The sequence below is a fragment of the Lolium rigidum genome, chromosome 6 (assembly GCF_022539505.1).
Source record: "Lolium rigidum isolate FL_2022 chromosome 6, APGP_CSIRO_Lrig_0.1, whole genome shotgun sequence".
NCBI classification, from domain to species: Eukaryota; Viridiplantae; Streptophyta; class Magnoliopsida; order Poales; family Poaceae; genus Lolium; species Lolium rigidum.
The window spans coordinates 121,930,828-121,951,988 of NC_061513.1; the positions used below are offsets into that span (position 1 = coordinate 121,930,828).

General features: G+C 45.1%; 1 protein-coding gene across 1 annotated transcript; it reads left to right on the top strand.

Moving 5' to 3' along the window:
* Positions 1-7,663: 7,663 nt before the first annotated feature.
* LOC124661068 (protein phosphatase 2C 50-like) lies at positions 7,664-10,621 on the top strand. The gene is made up of 4 exons (XM_047198930.1): positions 7,664-8,038; positions 8,139-8,477; positions 8,564-8,669; positions 9,952-10,621. The coding sequence occupies exons 1-4, from the start codon at positions 7,679-7,681 to the stop codon at positions 10,293-10,295; spliced, it is 1,149 nt and encodes a 382-aa protein (XP_047054886.1). The 5' UTR covers positions 7,664-7,678; the 3' UTR covers positions 10,296-10,621.
* The last annotated feature ends 10,540 nt before the right edge of the window (positions 10,622-21,161 follow it).

The window sequence follows — 21,161 nt, forward strand, 5'->3', positions numbered from 1 at the left end:
GTATTTCGGTATAAAAGAATGGACCGGGGTCCACGGTTCACTAGAGGTGTCTCTCCCATAAGATAAAAGCATGTTGGGTGAACAAATTACGGTCGGGCAATTGACAAATAGAGAGGGGCATAACAATGCACATACATGACATGATGAGTATAGTGAGATTTAATTGGGCATTACGACAAAGTACATAGACCGCCATCCGGCATGCATCTATGCCTAAAAAGTCCACCTTCGGGTTATCATCCGAACCCCTTCCGGTATTAAGTTGCAAAACAACGAGACAATTGCATTAAGTATGGTGCGTAATGTAATCAACAACTACATCCTTGGACATAGCATCAATGTTTTATCCCTAGTGGCAACGACACATCCACAACCTTAGAACTTTACGTCAGCTATCCCCGAGATATCAATGGAGGCATGAACCCACTATCGAGCATAAATACTCCCTCTTGGAGTTAAGAGCAAAAACTTGGCCGAGCCTCTACTAATAACGGAGAGCATGCAAGATCATAAACAACACATAGGTAATAACTTGATAATTAACATAACATAGTATTCTCTATCCATCGGATCTAGACAAACACAACATATAGCATTACGGATAGATGATCTTGATCATGTTAGGCAGCTCACAAGATCCAACAATGAAGCACAATGAGGAGAAGACAACCATCTAGCTCTTGCTATGGACCCATAGTCCGGGGGTGAACTACTCACTCATCACTCCGGAGCGACCATGGCGGTGAAGAGTCCTCGGGAGATGAATCCCTCTCCAGGCGGGAGTGCGGAGGAGATCTCCGAGAATCCCCGAGATGGGATTGGCGGCGGCGTCGTCTGATGAGGTTTTCCGTATCGTGGCTCTCGAGTGCGGGGGTTTCGCGACGGAGGCTTTAAGTAGGCGGAAGGGCAACGCGGGGGCCACACGGGGCCCCACACCACGGGTCGGCGCGGCCAGGGCCCGGGCCGCGCCGCCCTAGTGTGGCGGCGCCTCATCATCCTCCACCTCTCACTCTCTCATTGCCTACTCGGATGCTGATTGGGCAGGATGTCCGAGATACTCGCCGGTCTACGTCGAGTGCTTGTGTGTTCTTGGGTGACAACCTGGTCTCTTGGTCATCTCGCCGACAGCCCACCGTGTCACGCTCTAGTGCTGAGGCTGAATACCGTGTTGTTGCCACTGCCGTTGCTGAGACTTGTTGGCTCCGTAATCTTTTGTAGGAGCTCCGGCGTCCTCTTCACAGCGCCACGATTGTCTACTGTGATAACGTGAGCGTTGTTTATCTCTCGGCCAACCCAGTTCAGCATCGGCGTACCAAGCACATTGAACTTGATATACATTTTGTGCGTGAGAAGGTGGCTCTTGGGGCTCTGCGAGTGCTACATGTACCCTCCGAGTTCCCGGTTTGCGACATCTTCACTAAGGGACTACCATCTGTCTTATTTCATGAATTTCGATCCGGTCTTCACGTCGGCGAAGCACCGAGTTCGAGACTGCGGGGCGTGTTAGGGAGACATCCTCCTGTGCGGCTAACCAAGATTAGTTAGGGATATATCTTGTGTAACAATACTTGTAAACTTGATTTGTACCTCAAGTCCTTGTGCATATAAATAGAAACAGAGGGAGAGGAGGCGTGCCATCGAGCAGCCCATTGTTTCACACGCAACAAAACGAATTTTGCAAATCATTGTCAATGGTCATGAGATCTACGCAAGGCATGACGATACGATCCTTTGCTGATCATAGCTAGTCCTATGGAGATATCTGAAATTCTGAACAAATGAGTACTGATATCATGAACACCTAGAAATTCCCGCTGCCAGGTCTGGTTCACTGAAAATTTTCCGAAGGATCTTTTTAGTTTGTAGGCCGGGTTTTTTAAGTCGAGAAAATAGAGAATTATGATTCAGGTGTATTGTCACATAATCCTGCAAGATATCGGAACACATGAATGTGCTTAAATAGTTTCTGGGTTGAAACAAAGGAAAGCAATTTTTTTTGTAGGATTATGTCAAGGTCAATGTCGATTCATCCTTAGACAATGGTCTTCTAAGAGGCACTATGGGTACTTCCTCCGGATCGGTTTAACAGGCGCGCACGCAATTTAAGATAAAGTTTGACCGTTGAATTGGTCAATGAAATATAAATTAAATATCTACAAAGTTTATACAATTAGATTCGTATTCAAATAAGGTTTCCAATGATATAATTTTTGTAACATATATTCTATATTTTATTGAATAAAATAATGATTAAGGCAATTTTTTGAACTACGTGCGCGCATGTTAAGTCGGTCCGTAGGGAGTAGTAAAAGTCCGGTTTGATGTTCCTAGGGAATCAAATTATGCAATTAGTGAGCTAGTAAGAGTGTAAGACCTACTAAGGGGCATATAAAAATGTCTAGCGTCATGAAATCCAAAGTGCATTAGACCTTTTTTGGTTTTTTTTTTGGATCTATTCATAATCTTCAACAAAAACACAAGAAAACCTAAAAGTATTAAAAATTATAAATTGAAGTATTTGGAGCACATAGTGACGACTACAAGCATCGAACAAGCCGAAGGCGCGCCATCATCCTCGTCCCTTCGTCATTGTTAGCCATGCAAAGCTTATCTTATGAGAGCTTATTTTAGTAGATAGATGAAAAGTCTCATCGTGCTAAGGTCCCAAATGAACAACGCGAGAGAGTAGCGGTCGATGAAGAGAATCGTAGATCAGAAGGAATACGGAATCCAACGAGATGTGCCGAAGACAAACCTTCACACGCCCTTCGATGAAGCTAGATGTGTCACCGAAATAGAGGGTATATGGGGAGGACCCTATTCCATCTTCACGGAGTCATCACCGCCACATTTTTTTAGTAGGACACAAACCCTAAACGAATTTAAAAGATAACAAAATGTGGAGTCATCCCGCCTACAACTACAAGGATCGGAATCCACCGTGCCTCTATGACCTGAGGCCACAGGAGACGTGGTAGATCGGTGGCTACGTCGACGGAAGAGAGTAAAACCCTAGTCGCCTTATGTCTCTTACGGGAACAAGGGGTATGCGTCAGTACCTATGATAAATTAACTTAAAAAATCAGAATAGCCACCACGTGGCAGGCACATGATAAAAAAATGACGCAAAGTCTGATCAGCAAAAGATCTCACGAACCAGAAAATCATCTGATCGTCAAATTACTCAAAAAACGTGACTGCCAGAAAACATATGTGGAGGGTCGGTGGTCCCTGGTTTGTGACGGGACGGCGACGCTGCAACGGCCACGCGTGCGCCGGAGCGACACTTGGCCTGGCATGCGACCGAGGCCACCAAAGTGGCTAGCTTGCTGAACCGCTATAAAGTTCTGCAAGGAATGGAACGCGACAACGTACATGCCGTGCGCTCGTTGCAAGCAGAATCTGTCGTCCAGGATTATAAATAGTGAGCTAGCTAGCGCTACGAGTCACGCCATGGTTGGCTTCGGCGACAGAGCCCCACCTTCGTGTGACACTAGACTCTGCCGGCACCACGCGGCGTATTGCGCGTAGCCGCAGGCAGAAAAACGATGCAAATATTTCTCGAAATACGACTCGGACACGGGGCTGGAGACTCGAGCGCGCCAGTTTTTCTCGCAGGACGGGACACACGTCCCTCCCAAGTTCCAAGCCACTGTGCTTTCGGCACGCCACTGGCGGGGTCAAACAGAAGAAACTTCAGATGAATGATGGAATATTGATTGGAAATATCTCCGACAACTTCACATTCACCAGCTTTACGACACAACACAACAAGTCCAACGGGAGTGCACATTTTCTATGGACATGAGGAAAATAGTGGTTGCACCAATGGTTCCACTTAGCTAGAGCACGCATTCTCTTGACACATACGTTTGCACAATTATGACAAACGTAGATATTTATTAATCTAATTTTGCTAAGAGAAATAAAATATAATGGAAGTGTAGGTAGGATTTATGATTTATACCATCATATACTACACCACTCCCTCCGTTCCAAACTACGTTTGAATATTTTAATATGAACTACATAGAGACTGGGATGAGTAAATAGAATAGGCACGCTGAAATACATCTAGATACATGTGATTAAAAAAGGTACAACATTTTATACTGTAATTCAAAATGGACCGATACTATATATCCACAAGGAAATAACCTCGCAAGAGAAGTGTACAAACAAATTATGAAAATGTGTTTCATAGATGATTAGACACATATAGTTGGCAATGGCCATAAGTAACTTTCTTTTAGACGGAAGGCTCGAAGTGAGCCCGGCTTTGAATTAACGAAGCCATCAACCGGCCAGGAGTTACACCAAGATTACAACACACACGCGCCAAGCGCACAACCCAAACCGCAACAAAAGACAACACAGAAAAGCAAGCCGAAGCGCCATATGATCCAGGAAGAGGGAGCCTTGTCTTCTGTTGCACCGGAGGGATCGCGACCGTGTCCACGCCAACAAACCTCCACCGCACCAAGACTGCAACTCAAGGGGGAACTCAGCGACGGGCCGGCCACCAGCGCAGCTTGAGGAACCAAAGAAGGGGGGGTCTTGCGGCGACGCCTCCAAGAAGGTGAATGGCGCAAGAGTGCATCATCGTCGTCGGCAGAGAAGGACCTGCAAAGTTTTCACCCAGACCCGAGAGCCACCACCCATGGAGCTCAGGCTAGGTCCAGACCAAACACACAACATCATCCCCCGGCATTGGGATAGGCACACCGGCAAGAGCTGCGACCAGACGCCGACCTAGCAAAGCCCCCCAAGGCGCTAGGAAGGAAATCAGCTACCGCAGCAAGCCATGTAAAAGCAGCCAGGCCGACGTTGTGAGAGGGCTGCGACACCATCGAGAGGTCACACAGTGTTCCACAAGGCACTACCAGAGAAGCTTACACGAAGCGAGGCCTCCAAGAGGAGCAGATTGAGGCGGAGGGACGGAATCCATCATTTCGAACAGGAGGACCATCATCGGGACGCCTTCAACAAGGGAACGACACCCGCAGGTGACGCCGTCGCCGGCACGAGCCGAAGCCATATGCAGCTTTCGCCGAGGTCCAAACCTGGATAGAAAATCCGGACGCCGTCGCGAGGACGTAGAGCGAACAAGGCGGAGATCACTGCCGCGCCTCTAACCTAAGTCGCACTATGAGCTAGCCCCAACTCGACTCAACCGCAGGAAACACGTGCTGGCTGGTGGAGGGTTCGGCCAGACCCTGCTCTAGGCGTCCAAGACCCTAGATTGGCGGCACCACGAAGTCCACCATCCCCGGCGCGGGAGCACACCGCACAAGCACGACCAAATTGGTCGGAGGGAGAACAGACCGCAGCCGCCGAGGAGCTGCACGATCGAGCCAGCCCAAGGACCACGTCCCAGATGGCTAGCAAGGACGTCGCCCCAACGACTCCAGAATGTGGGGACGTAGCCCCAACGACACCCCACCGCCGGAAGCTCAACCGAGCTCCGACAAGCCCGAACGGGCGGATCGCGAAAACCAGCGCTGCCGGTCCAATCCGGGCACGACCACCAGCCACGACGGAAGGTAGCAGAGGAGGTCCTGCGTGCAGCGCACGAGCGAAGACCACCCAAATCGGCCGGGCCCTCCAGACCCAGATCTAGGCCCGCGGGCCCAGATCGGCCGCCGCCACCAGGAACAGCACAGCGTCGGCTGACGGAGGCGAAGGGCACCACCGCCGCGAGCGCACGCCTCGCCGCCAACCACGGCGGATCCAAGCCGGCTCGGGCCGGAGCCGGCGTCCTCCAACGCCGCCCGGTCGGACCCGCCCCGTCGGGCCTCCCGCACGCACGGGAGAGAGAGGAACCGCCGCCGCCAGCACCGCCCGGGCTTTTCCCGGCGGCTCCCGCCGGCGGCGGCGGGGGGGAGGAGCGAGGAGGGTGGGGAGGGCGGGGACGCCCCGGTCGCCCACGGGGGAGGCGACGGGAGCGAGAGTGCTCTCGCCATAAGTAACTTTCCAAATGTTTTTTTAAGAGTATGCTGAGCGCTGTGACATTTTTTTTTGAAGGCAAAGGTATTTACAGGATCATACTCCTGTCGAGAATGACAGGGAAGAAAGAACACCATACAACTCAAAACTTAAATCGAAATCCTCTTTGACCCATAGGTGTAGCTGCACCCATTGTCTAAAAACTTTTTAGTAAAAAGTATATTTTAAAATGTATAAAAATTCTATAAAAAAAAGTTATAGGTGTACATCTTGATATTCTATATTCACACACTAAGTTTCACAAAGAAATGACATTTTTTATAGGCTCTGTAAAAAGACAATTTTCGGTGATTCAAAATAGCTTTTACGTGACATGCTTTTATCTTTTTTACGTAGGCCACACAAAATGTCCCTTTTCCACAAACTTTTGCAGGTGAACATATAATGTTCAAATGTACATCCGGGACTTTTCTTCATAATTTTTTGACATTTTAGGATAAACTTTAAATGCATTTTTCTTGATAGGTGCATTTAGAACTATGAGCCAAAACACCATCTCCTTAAGCTACTACTATATCTCACACTACTATAGAAGACTCCATCTACTTCGGCTCTAGCCTAAGGCACAACTTGAAATGGAGCACACTAAACCGAAATGTGATCCACATTATCTTTCTCATGCAGACATACGTAGCAGGGCGAAGATATATGTATCTTCTTTCAAACCTAACGCGACTTTATGGCGGGTCCGGTTTCCTGAATAACACTTAATTTCTATGAGATAATACAAGAAGCATGCATGGGATCCTACTAAACGCTCACCGCTTGAGAATTTCATTGAGGAAATATTTGTTGGCCAAAGTAGCATTTTTGTTGTTGCAGATTCACACCATCAACAAGAGTATGTTTTGATCACGGAAATGGAAACCGTGTGGATATTAAAAGGATTTAAAATTTAAAAAAAATGTTAGTACAAAACAAGAACTACAAATCAGTGAGAAGTTATACAAACAATTTCCTGAATGGAGCGCAAAAGAATAGAATCAACCTACGCGGGTAGATGCAAAAGATGGGTTGTTGTAAAAGCAACTGACCCTAAAATTTGACCGTGTCATTCGTCACAATTACAATCTTACCCAAATCATAAAGAATTGATCTTTTCATTACTACAAAGCTTTTTTTTTTTTTGCGAAAACACTACTCCAAAGTTGGTTTGGATAAGTTCATATCATTCAAATAAACTTCAGATGAAAAATGTGTTCTTTAGCACTAACTAACATTTAATTGGTAAAACCATGGCCATAGTCAAATCTCGAAAAATCGAGGACCAATATCTTGAGTGAGGAAGCAGAGCTAAAACAACAAAACGGTCATCAGCAGCAGACTTGCGGTAGAGCCTAGAAGCGACACCTGTCCGTTACGGCACGCCCAATCACATTCCTCCACCTCGCTTCCTTGTCGCTCGTGCCTTGCTCCCTCACAAGTCCCGGTCGCCGGCATCCCCTCCTCCGCGCCGGAACACGCAACACCGTCGCCCACCACTCACCACCTCCCACGCCGCTCGCCCACCTGGTACACGTACTCCCGAACCCGACACCCACCCTCCTCGCCACGCTTACTTTTCTTCTGCCTTTCTCCATTGCTGCCCCCCTGATTCGCGCGCGCTACGGTGGTGGGTGGCTCAGTCAGGCGCGTGGCGCAGTTTCTTGGTTGTGACCGCAGTGAACTCGTGATGGCGGCGACGGTGTTCGCCGGGGAAGGGGCCGCCGCGCGCGGCGGCTGCTCGGCGGAATGCGCCACCGGGAGCGAGCTGCCGCCGGATCTTGGGAGCCGGGAGCGCGGCGGGGACGGTTGCGGCAAGAGGAGCGTGTACCTCATGGAGTGCGTGCCGCTGTGGGGCTGCGCCGCGACGCGCGGCCACGCCGCGGAGATGGAGGACGCGTGCGCCGCCGTGCCGCGCTTCGCCGACGTGCCAGTGCGGATGCTCGCGACCAGCCGGGAGCTGGGCGGGATCGGGGTCGACTTCGACGCCTCCGAGCTCCGGCTGCCGGCGCACCTCTTCGGCGTGTACGATGGACACGGCGGCTCGGAGGTGAAGTTATCTCATTTTCTGATTCTTGGCCCTGACGAAACACATTTGACCGTGAGGCCTCTCTTGCTCTGTTACTCATGCTTCATGTTGTCTGGTGCAGGTGGCAAACTACTGCCGGGACAAGATCCACGTCGTGTTACGAGACGTGCTGCGAGCCGGCAAGGGGCTGGGGGAAGTAGAATTAGGGGAGGTGGATGTGAAGGAACCATGGGAGAAGGTTTTCGGCGATTCTTTCCAGAAGGTCGACGATGAGGTGTCCGGCATGTTTTCCGATTGCTCCAGGGAGCCCCGTGCGGAACCCGTTGCCGCCGATAACGTGGGTTCCACCGCTGTTGTTGCGATTGTCTGTTCATCTCATGTCATTGCTGCAAACTGTGGAGATTCACGCGTCGTGCTCTGCCGCGGGAAGGAGCCGATTGCTCTCTCGATTGATCACAAAGTACAAACTGGAAATTTACCACTCAGCTAAGTTTATTAATCCAGGTAAGTTATAAAATTTTATCTGATCATGCTTCCATGTTCCAGCCTGATAGGAAAGATGAGCTCGCCAGGATTGAGGCCGCAGGTGGGAAGGTCATTGACTGGAATGGCTATCGTGTCTCTGGTATACTCGCAATGTCACGGTCAATCGGTAAGTTTTTCATGTCCAGTCTATTATATGTATGAAATTATTGATGATGCCAAGCTGGCTGTACAAAAAATGTTTCAAATAAGATTAAGGTCTAAGCATGTTTGTTGTTACTTTTTGACCAATTTAAAATTTAAAATATAGAAATTTGGTAGCCCAACATGTACCGTTGCTATCATGATCTCTAGAAGGCTCTTTAGTAACCTCTAGGAGGCATCTCTTTGTAAGCTACGCCAGACAAAAAAAAAAAAGCTCCAGAACAAGTAGGATCATACGAGGATATGCTCTTGAAGTGTTCTGCTTCTGCCTATGCAGCATATATGGCATTAATTTAATCGGCACAGCCAAACATCCATATAATTACAATAGTAGTAGTCCTATGGCCTTATCGGGGTATTGCTGCATGCCTGCATATGTCATCTGTGATTTCAGTAAACAAGGATACTTGAATCACTGGAAGCCTATATGAAACCATCAGCCTTTGTGCTGTCAAAAGAAAAAGAAAACCTATCACCTTTATCTTAATATTTGCAATCATCTTAAGTCGCTGGTACTAGGTCATTGTGTGAAACATCTAGGTAATATTTGTCATTCTCCATATGAACCTGTGAATACATAAAATTGAATTGGCACCACAATTTTGATCATACATCTTGGATGTTTTTTTCTGTACAAACTGTGCCAATTTCCCTTTCAGGTGCTATTTCAATATATGAGATCATCTGCTATCACGTTACCACATTAGCTCATTTCAAGCAGTAAATTATAACTGTAAATGATCCATTTCATGTACTAGTGACTTGCAACTCCTCATTTTCCCATCTGGGAAAAATCATGGCTACTATTAGTCTGTGTTCCTCATTTTTATCTTGGTTCCTTACCTGGAAATACGGGGATGGGGATGAAGTTGTCTGTGGACTTCAATATGTTCTTGTGAAAGTGTTCGGATTAGGATGCAGATGTCCTTAAGAAGGCCAAAGTAAAATGTCCCCCTTACTGAAGGAACAAAGGTACCCTATATATACTTATGTTGTTATCTGTGCAAGTGCCTCGGATAGTTGTGAACTATGGCCATGGCTAATATTAGATATTAGTTGTTTCTTCCGGTTGGCACCGTCTGAATAGTTCCGTTATTAAAACTTGGACAACTCTGTTTTCCCTGTCCATGTGAGAAGTTAACTAAACTAAGATATTAAACCAGCCAATTTCTCTATGCATTTGTTTGCCTGTCTGAAGTTCCCTTTGGTTTATCAGTTTGAAGCGGAACTCAACATTCTTCTTGCAGGGGACCGATACCTGAAACCATTTGTGATTCCAAAACCGGAAGTCACTGTTGTTCCTCGGGCAAAAGATGATGACTGCCTCATTCTAGCGAGCGATGGTCTATGGGATGTCATGTCAAATGAGGACGCATGCAAAATTGCACGACGGCAGATCCTTCTTTGGCACAAGAATAAAAACGATGGTGCATATTCTGATGAGGGCGGCGGCGAACCCACCATGAACCCTGCTGCAAAAGCAGCTGCTGATTGTCTCGTGAGGCTAGCGCTGATGAAAGGGAGCAATGACAACATTAGTGTCATTGTTATTGACCTGAAATCACGAAAGAAGCCTAAGGGCAAATCCTAACATGCTCCTAACTCACCTGACTAGCTGACCGTGGTCTGCGACCAGAGTTTCCTCTGCTAGTCTGCCTTCCTTGCAAGACGTCATGGCTCCATTTTTTCTTCTTCAGATGTCTGCAAGAGTTGTATGTGTATATGCTAATAGGTGTGGTTCCAACGATCTGATGTGCGGGGTGTGTGTCCATGTATACCCCCTTGCCCTTGTGCTTTGGGGCTGTTCGCATTTGTTTTCGGAACATCCTGTAAATGTTATGTTATCTGCATAATAATTGAGCCTTGCAAAAGACTGATATGATTGTCGGAACTCGGAAGTTACATATGTAGCAGGGAATGTGCTTATAGCCTTATAGGTGTTGCTTTCTCTGATCACTACCTTCGTTCTTTTTGACATGAGATCATTAAATGAAGAAGATGGATGCTGATGAAAATGTCCGGACCCCCTTTATGGCTGCTCTCAACATGGTTGAATGTCTGACATATATTGTTACTTTAAAATTTGGTTTTTGAGCACTGAATTTGCTTTAAAAACATTTTTCGAGAAACTTTGCATACTATTTGATTATGTCAATGAGTATATTCATTTAATTGAATTCATTGTTCAGCCTTGGGAGAAAATTCGCAGCACTCTGATCCGCTAACAGCGTCTAAACAAAAGAATATAGTAAAACGCATGCAAAACTTAGGAGCGTGATTGGTTGCCAATAACGACCTGCCTCGCATGAGTTGGGCCAAAATTCGCGTGTTTGGTAGCCCAGACGGAAGATTCCCTGCACAACACGGTTCTTAAAGCAGCCCAGATGCATGAAAAACTTGGCCTAACAAGAACGCTCGATTCGGCCGGTTTCCCGTGGTCAGGCGCTGGCGAGCGCGGAAGATGTGAATGTTGCCCGCGTCGGGAAGCACGGGAGACGCCGCCGCGCCTCGAGAGGGCGCGCCATAATTCCTCTCACCGCTCATCTCCCCTCTCACTCTCGGCAATTCTCACTCACCCTCTCCTCTCCCTTCTCTCTCATGTCGCCACCGACGATTCTACTGCCGCCGGTAGATCGAAGACCGCCGCAAGCAGGCCTGAGGAGAGGACATTCGGGGACACCATCATGTCGTCGCATAGACGGCCCGCTTCTTCTACCAGTTCAAGATCTGCTCGGCGATGACCTCCATGGTGGTAAGACCCTAATCCAAAGCTTTTAGGCTTGATAGTTCATAGATCTGCTGTTATCTGGTGTTCGATCTACGGTTATTCGCCGCATGCATATTAGATCTGCTCTGATTTGGGTTGTAGTTCGTTCTTATTTTTGTCTAGCTAGATTACTTGCTTCAAATCGGTAGAGTGGTGTTCTTGCACATTGTTTTGGCAGTAATGAACATGATGTTCTGGCTAGATCTAGGTTTTAGGTTGACATTGTGGCAGATTGGGGTTTCAGTGTTCATCCCGATGATTACATGGTAGCGCTAAGTCCCTGGAGAGATGTTTCTTCATAACCTACTGCCATGATCGAAGTCCGTTGTTTGATATTGCATAAGATTCTGATCAAGCATCTCTTCCACTAGTTAGTGCTACGATTTACGAGGCCTGATTGTACTATAGTTTGTTTAGAACCGAGGCCAAGATGAACTGCATGCACTCAAAGATGAGGTGGCTATGTTGAAGAATGTGCAGCGAACGCAAGCACAAGTGTTGGGGTCTAGGAAGGAAGAGTGGGAGGGAGAAAGAGAGGCATTGAGGGAACAAATTGAGGGTCTTAAGCAGGATAAGAAAAAGTTATAGTATGCGATATTTGATCTCCTAAAGCAGGACTTTGCACATAAGGCGGAGCTTCAGAGGATTAGGGCTATATGTGATGAGTGATGAAAGATTTAGTGGCATGTAATATTGGATAATTAAGATTTGTATGAACTCAGATCCATGTATGTCTATGATCTGTTCTATGATGCCAAGATGCCATGATGTGTTTTAGGCCAATGATATGATGTGTGAATGAAATGACACCACAATTGATGGTATCCAACCATGTACAAAGCAGAAACATAACTCAATGTGCCTTGTACTTGGTTGAATAGCATCAATCGTGGTGTCATTTGATTTGAGGCCATATATGTGATTGTTCTGTTGTTTGTGCTATGGCCAATGATTGTTCAGTGGCATAATGCAAGGCAATGGGATTGATGGCGTGTAACACACACGTTCGTTGGGAACCCCAAGAGGAAGGTATGTTGCACACAGTAGCAAGTTTTCCCTCAGAAAGAAACCAAGGTTTATCGACCAGGAGGAGCCAAGAAGCACGTTGAAGGTTGATGGCGGCGGGATGTAGTGCGGCGCAACACCAGGGATTCCGGCGCCAACGTGGAACCTGCACAACACAACCAAAGTACTTTGCCCCAGCGAAGCAGTGAGGTTGTCAATCTCACCGGCTTGCTGTAACAAAGGATTAGATGTATAGTGTGGATGATGATTGTTTGCAGAAAACAGTAGAACAAGTATTGCAGCAGATTGTATTCAATGTAAAAGAATGGACCAGGGTCCACAGTTCACTGGAGGTGTCTCTCCCATAAGATAAATAGCATGTTGGGTGAACAAATTACAGTCGGGCAATTGACAAATAGAGAGGGCATGATCATGCACATACATGATATGATGAGTATTGTGAGATTTAATTGGGCATTACGACAAAGTACATAGACCGCTATCCAGCATGCATCTATGCCTAAAAAGTCCACCTTCAGGTTATCATCCGAACCCCTTCCAGTCATTAAGTTGCAAACAACAGACAATTGCATTAAGTATGGTGCGTAATGTAATCAATAACTACATCCTCGGACATAGCATCAATGTTTTATCCCTAGTGGCAACAGCACATCCACAACCTTAGAACTTTCTGTCACGGTCCCAGATTTAATGGAGGCATGAACCCACTATCGAGCATAAATACTCCCTCTTGGAGTTAAGAGCAAAAACTTGGCCAGAGCCTCTACTAATAACGGAGAGCATGCAAGATCATAAACAACACATAGGTAATAGATTGATAATCAACATAACATAGTATTCTCTATCCATCGGATCCCGACAAACACAACATATAGCATTACAGATAGATGATCTTGATCATGTTAGGCAGCTCACAAGATCCGACAATGAAGCACATGAGGAGAAAACCAGAGGCGGATGCAGGGGGGCGAGCGGTGGCCAGGCCCCCCCTATGCTTCGCCCCCCCCCCCCCCAACGTAATTTAGCAGGGGCCACTAGGTATATACATGCATTAGGCTTAATACTCCGGCCATTAGCCCAAGGCCTAATACTAATTTCTTAATCCAACTCAGCCCAAAGCAATTAGTCAATGGTTAAAGCCCACATTGGCACGTACGTAATAGCCTAGGGCCTAGGCAAAACAGAAGCGATCGCTTCATGCTGATGCACGGATGCACGGTTGTACGTATTCCTCATCGATCGATTCAGTTTCCCAGCTGTACGAGATCCAATCTGCTTGTTTCGCCACTGCTTAGCCGCCGCCGACTTCCTCTTCATCTCCTCTGATAACTGACGGGAACTTCTGCCGTCCCGCGAGCCGCGTCGCCAAACCAAGGTATTGACGTATTCAGGCTCTGGACGTATTGGCAGTATTACTAGATCATGTTCTACAGGATCTGATGTTCTAGTTTGATCACTAAATAAATCCAATCACTACTATGTGCTACTGCTAGTATGTTTGCCAGTTTTAATAGTTTACTAATTATTTTTACTAGTGGAGTTGCCTGTCATGAAGAGGAAGACACCGCCAATTAGTAGTTTTTTCAAGCCTGTTGGTTCGACTTGCAACTCTACAGCTGAAGATGCTAATCCACCCAAGGAGACGGAGATTACAGCAGTTGATGCGCAAACGCCGGATAAAAATATTGAGTCATCTGTCGTAGTCTCAGAACAAGCTAGAGTTGGAAGCACAGCATATGAGCGAGACCCGGGAAAACGTCCACAGATTTGGGATCTGCCTATTGATAAGCAAGTGGAAGCACGTCAGTTCTATGTTTCTGAGGGGCCATACCAGCCATATATGAGAGAGTATCCATATAACACTGATGAACCAAAACATCGTCGCCGGTTCCAATTTAGTTGGTTCAAGCAATTCCCTTGGCTAGAGTATTCACCTTTTTCAAAGCGCGCATACTGCTTGCCTTGTTTTCTCTTTTCAAAAAAGCCAGTTGGAAAGAGTGGCTCAGATACTTTCACGGTTGTGGGCTTCGATAGGTGGAAGAAGGTAAATAGTGGAAAAGATTGTGCTTTCTTAACTCACATGGGTAAAGATGCTAGTTCAGCCCATAACTACTCAACTCGGTGTTTTGAGAATTTTAAAGATGGCACCACTCATATCGACAAGGTGATTGAGAAATCATCCGCAAAAACAATTGCAGATGCAAGATTAAGACTCAAAGTTACAATTGATTCCATCAGGTAAGCAATAATTTATTTCATCTTCTATTACAATATTAACAGTATTGTATATGTTGTCGCATTTAACACACTTTTTTGTGACATGATGCAGGTGGTTAACATTTCAGGCTTGTGCTTTTAGAGGCCATGATGAATCTTCAGGATCCATAAACCAGGGAAATTTCCTCGAACTAGTAAAGCTTCTGGCTTCTTACAATAAGGAGGTGAATGGTGTTGTCTTGGATAATGCTCCTGGAAATGCAAAATACATTGCTCATTCGGTTCAGCAGGAGATTCTTGATTTACTTTCTCGGAAGGTACAAAAAATAATTAGAGAAGAAATTGGTAATAGCAAATTTTGTATAATGGTTGATGAAGCCCGTGATGAATCTAAGAAGGAGCAAATGGCATTGGTACTGCGCTTTGTCAATAATGAAGGGATTATAATGGAGCGTTTCCTTGATGTCGTTCATGTCAGTGACACTGCTGCATTGACTCTCAAGCAGTCAATTTACGCTATTCTAGCGGATAATAATTTAAGTGTGCAAGATATTAGAGGCCAAGGCTATGACGGGGCAAGTAATATGTGAGGGGAGTGGAATGGTCTGAAGGCTTTGATTTTGAAGGATTGCCCTTATGCATATTACATTCACTGTATGGCTCATCAATTACAATTGGCTCTTGTTGCAGCATCAAGAGAGGTACAGGAAGTGCATAATTTTTTTCAGCATGCAATTTTCATTATAAATGTTGTTAGTGCATCATCTAAACGAAATGATGAGTTGCTAGCAAATCAAGCAGCCAAAATTGCACGTGAAATTGAATTGGGGGATTTGGATACTGGAAAAGGGGCAAATCAGATAGGATCTTTACAGAGGCCAGGAGACACTAGATGGAGTTCCCACTTTAAGTCAATTCAGAGCTTGAAGAGGATGTTTGGTGCTACAATTTCTGTCTTGCGAAGTATAGCAACCGACCGTTCGGTCTCAAGATATTCCCGAGGAGATGCTGGAGGCGCGTTAAAGATAATCATCTCTTTTGATTTTGTATTTATTATGCACCTCATGGAGAAAATTATGAAAATCACCGATGTCTTGTGTCAGACACTCCAGAGGAAATCATTGGATATTTTAAATGCATTAGAATCAGTTTCAAACACAAAAATACTATTGGGCAATCTGAGAGAAGATGGTTGGGAACCTCTTTTTAGTGGAGGTTAACGCTTTTTGTGTGAAACATGAAATTGAGATCCCTGATATGACTCTCAAGTAAGTTCCGTCTTTCTATATTATCTAGAGTACAGTAATGCCTGATCAAAACTATTCTCTAACATGCATTGTATTTTTAATATTTGTAGGTATGTTGATGTTACTAAGTCTCGGAACAAACATGATAACACCACAATGAATCATCATTATAAAGCAGATGTGTTCAATGTGGCGATTGATCAACAATTGGTTGAGCTAAATGAGCGATTTGGTGTTCAAACTGCAGAGCTTCTTACACTTTGTGCATCATTGGATCCAAGACATGAGTCATTTGACATGTCAAAGATTTGCACGCTTGCAGAAAAATTCTATCCGGCAGATTTTTCTAATCAAGAACGGGCTCAGTTGGAGTCAGAACTTCCACATTTTCAGTTAGATGTTTGCAACCATCCAGATCTGAAGTCGTTGCCATCACTTGCTGATTTGACAGCCGGACTAGTCAAGACGGGTAAAGTTTCTATGTATTCAATGGTTGATAGGTTGTTGCGTTTGGTCATCACTCTCCCAGTGTCAACTGCAACCACAGAGCGAGCATTTTCAGCAATGAAGCTTATCAAGACACGTCTTCGAAATAAAATGGGTGACGACTTTCTTCGGCACTACATGGTGGTGTATATTGGAAAAGACATAGCTGCAAAAATCGATGTTAATGAGATTATTGATTTGTTTGATAGGCCGGGTCGTAGATCCACATTCAAACTAGTAGAAATGTAGTTCTCTTTTCAGTATATTGTTACATTTTAATATCCATAGTATACACTTATAAGAATTGCTATTTTTCATGTTATTTTTATTTTATGGTCAATGTTTTCGTCGCCCGGCCCCCCCTATGCTCAAATCCTGGATCCGCCCCTGGAGAAGACAACCATCTAGCTACTGCTATGGACCCATAGTCCAGGGGTGAACTACTCACTCATCACTCCGGAGGCGACCATGGCGGTGAAGAGTCCTCCGGGAGATGATTCCCCTCTCCGGCTGGGTGCCGGAGGCGATCTCCTGAATCCCCCGAGATGGGATTGGTGGCGGCGTCTCAGTAAGGTTTTCCGTATCGTGGCTCTCGGTACTGGGGGTTTCGCGACGAAGGCTATTTGTAGGCGGAAGGACAGGTAAAGGGGCGTCACGAGGGGCCCACACACCAGGCCATCGCGGCCAGGGCCTGGGCCGCGCCGCCCTGGCGTCTGGCCACCTCGTGGCCCCACTTCGTCTCTCCCTCGGTCTTCTGGAAGCTTCGTGCAAAAATAGGACCCTGGGCGTTGGTTTCGTCCAATTCCGAGAATATTTCCTTACTAGGATTTCTGAAACCAAAAAGAGCAGAAAACAACAAGCCGGCTCTTCGGCATCTCGTTAATAGGTTAGTGCTGGAAAATGCATAAATACGACATATAATGTGTATAAAACATGTAGATATCATCAATAATGTGGCATGGAACATAAGAAATTATCGATACGTCGGAGACGTATCGGCATCCCCAAGCTTAGTTCCTGCTCGTCACGAGCGGAGTAAACGATAACAAAGATAATTTCGGAGTGACATGCCATCATAACCTTGATCATACTATTGTAAGCATATGTAATGAATGCGATGATCAAAACAATGGTAATGACATGAGTAAACAAGCTGAATCATAAAGCGGAGACTTTTCATGAATAGTACTTCAAGACAAGCATCAATAAGTCTTGCATAAGAGTTAACTCATAAAGCAATAAATCAAAGTAAAGGTATTGAAGCAACACAAAGGAAGATTAAGTTTCAGCGGTTGCTTTCAACTTATAACATGTATATCTCATGGATAGTGTCAATGTAAAGTAATATAACAAGTGCAATATGCAAGTATGTAGGAATCAATGCACGATTCACACAAGTGTTTGCTTCTTAAGGTGGAGAGAGATAGGTGAACTGACTCAACATAAAAGTAAAAGAAGGGTCCTTCAAAGAGGAAAGCATCGATTGCTATATTTGTGCTAGAGCTTTGGTTTTGAAAACATGAACAATTTTGTCAACGGTAGTAATAAAGCATATGTATCATGTAAATTATATCTTACAAGTTGCAAGCCTCATGCATAGTATACTAATAGTGCCCGCACCTTGTCCTAATTAGCTTGGATCACCAGGATTATCATTGCAATACACATGTTTTAACCAAGTGTCACAAAGGGGTACCTCTATGCCGCATGTACAAAGGTCTAAGGAGAAAGCTCGCATTTGGATTTCTCGCTTTTGATTATTCTCAACTTAGACATCCATACCTGACAACATAGACAACAGATAATGGACTCCTCTTTTATGCATAAGCATGTAGCAACAATTAATGTTCTCATATGAGATTGAGGATATATGTCCAAAACTGAAACTTCCACCATGATTCATGGCTTTAGTTAGCGGCCCAATGTTCTTCTCTAACAATATGCATGCTCTAACCATTTAAATGAGTGGTAAATCTCCCTTACTTCGGACAAGACGAACATGCATAGCAACTCACATGATATTCAACAAAGAGTAGTTGATGGCGTCCCCGAAACATGGTTATCGCACAACAAGCAACTTAATAAGAGATAAAGTGCATAAGTACATATTCAATACCACAATAGTTTTTCAGGCTATTTTGTCCCATGAGCTATATATTGCAAAGGCGAATGATGGAAATTTTAAAGGTAGCACTCAAGCAATTTACTTTGGAATGGCGGAGAAATACCATGTAGTAGGTAGGTATGGTGGACACAAATGGCATAGTGGTTGGCTCAAGGATTTTGGATGCATGAGAAGTATTCCCTCTCGATACACGGTTTAGGCTAGCAAAGTTATTTGAAACAAACACAAGGATGAACCGGTGCAACAAAACTCACATAAAAGACATATTGTAAACATTATAAGACTCTACACCGTCTTCCTTGTTGTTCAAAACTCAATACTAGAAATTATCTAGACTTTAGAGAGACCAAATATGCAAACCAAATTTAGCAAGCTCTAGGTGTTTCTTCATTAATAGGTGCAAAGTATATGATGCAAGAGCTTAAACATGAGCATAACAATTGCCAAGTATTGATGACCCACTAGTATAGGGGGTGTATCGTAGTATTTTCGATAACTAAGAATGTCGATCCCAACGAGGAGCAGAAGGTGTTGACAAGCAGTTTCGATGAAGGATTCACTGTAAATGCTCACAGACAAGTATTCGGGGGTTTTGATGTACGGTTGAATAAAGTACGAGTAAGTAAAGTGCGAGAGTAACAATTGCAGCGAGTGGCCCAATCCTTTTAGCACAAAGGACAAGCCGGTTTGTTTACTTATAATGACCAAACGTTCTCGAGGACACACGGGATTTTAGTCTAGTGCTTTCGCTACATACGGCTAAATAATCTTCATTGTTATGATAAGTGTTGTGTGGGTGAACCTATGCTAATGTACCGCCCTTCCTAGGACTAATACATACTTGTGATTATACCCCTTGCAAGCATCCGCAACTACAAGAAAGTAAATTAAGAATAAATCTAACCACAGCCTTAAACTGCGAGATCCCGCGATCCCTCCCGCATCGATATACCAACGGGGGTTTAGGTTTCTGTCACTCCGGCAACCCCGCAATCGGCAAGCGAGTACAAGATGCATTCCCCTAGGCCCATAAAGGTGAAGTGTCATGTAGTCGACGTTCACATGACACCACTAGAAGAATAACACCACAACTTAAATATCATACCATTGAATATTACTCAACCATAGTTCACTACTAACATTTAGACTTCACCCATGTCCTCAAGAACTAAACGAACTACTCACGAGACAACATATGGAACATGATCGGAGGTGATATGATGATGAATAACAATCTGAACATAAACCTTGGTTCAATGGTTTCACTCAATAGCATCAACAACAAGTAGGAATAGATACCGGGAGAGTTTCCCCTATCAAACAATCAAGATCAAACCCAAATTGCTACGGCGGTGACGAGGTGCTGCGGTGGAGATGGCGGTGATGATGGTGGAGATGATGATGATGGTGATGGAGATGATGTCCAGCTCGATGACGGTGACGATGGCGTCGATTTCCCCCTCCGGGAGGGAATTTCCCCGGCGGATTCCTGCCCGCCGGAGAGCTCTTTCTCTCTGGTGTTCTCCGCCCGCGGAGGCGGGCGTAACCCTTCGTGAGGTACCCTCCGTGGCTTAGGTCTTCGGGACGAAGGGTTTCGCGAAGAAAAGGAGGCGAAAGGGGCTGTGGGGCCCCACACCACATGGTGGCGCGGCCAGGCCATGGGCCGCGCCGGCCCGTGGTCTGGCCCCACCTTGGGCCCTCTCAGCTCCTCCTCTCGGCTTCCTTCGTCATCTTGAAAAATAGGATTTTTGGTATAATTTCCTTCCACGAGTTGATCTTCCGAAATATTGCGTTACGACGGTGCTTTTTCCAGCAGAATCTCGGCTCCGGTGCTTGATCCTCCAATAATGATGAAACATGCAAAATAGATGAAATAACATAAGTATTGTGTCCAAATATGAAATATATCAATGAATAACAACAAATTATGATATAAAATAGTGATGCAAATTGGACGTATCATCTCCCCCAAGCTTAGACTTCGCTTGTCCCCAAGCGAGACCGAACTCGATGAACAGGACCACATGTTTATGGAGTGAAGAGTCGATAAATAAAATACGGACAAGAAGCATCATATTCATTCACACAAGACATTCTAGTAAACAACTTCCTCATATAATTCAACTTGAAACAAGTATAAGGTAATCACAAATAAAGGTGCATAAGAAATCATAGTTGGTGATGGCAAACTTCGTTCTTGGTCAGAGAACAATTAACAGATTATACTTATCTCATTGAGCAGCACTCTCATGTTAAAGTTTATAAGGCACAACTTGCATACTCAATCATAATGGTCCTCATGATCATTGATAACTTGCAAAGCTATATTCATTCAGATAAAACTTGTACTAAACAAGGAAGAATAAAGGACATGATGAAGCAAATCACAATATAATGGTTTGATCACAACTACTCAAATGCTTGCTTGAGATGGAGGGAAATAGGTTTACTGACTCAACATAAAGTAAAAGACAGGCTCTTCGCAGAGGGAAGCAGTGATTAAATCATGTGCTAGAGCTTTTTCAGTTTTGAAATCATATAGAGATAATAAAAGTAACATTTTGAGAGGTGTTTGTTGTTGTCAACGAC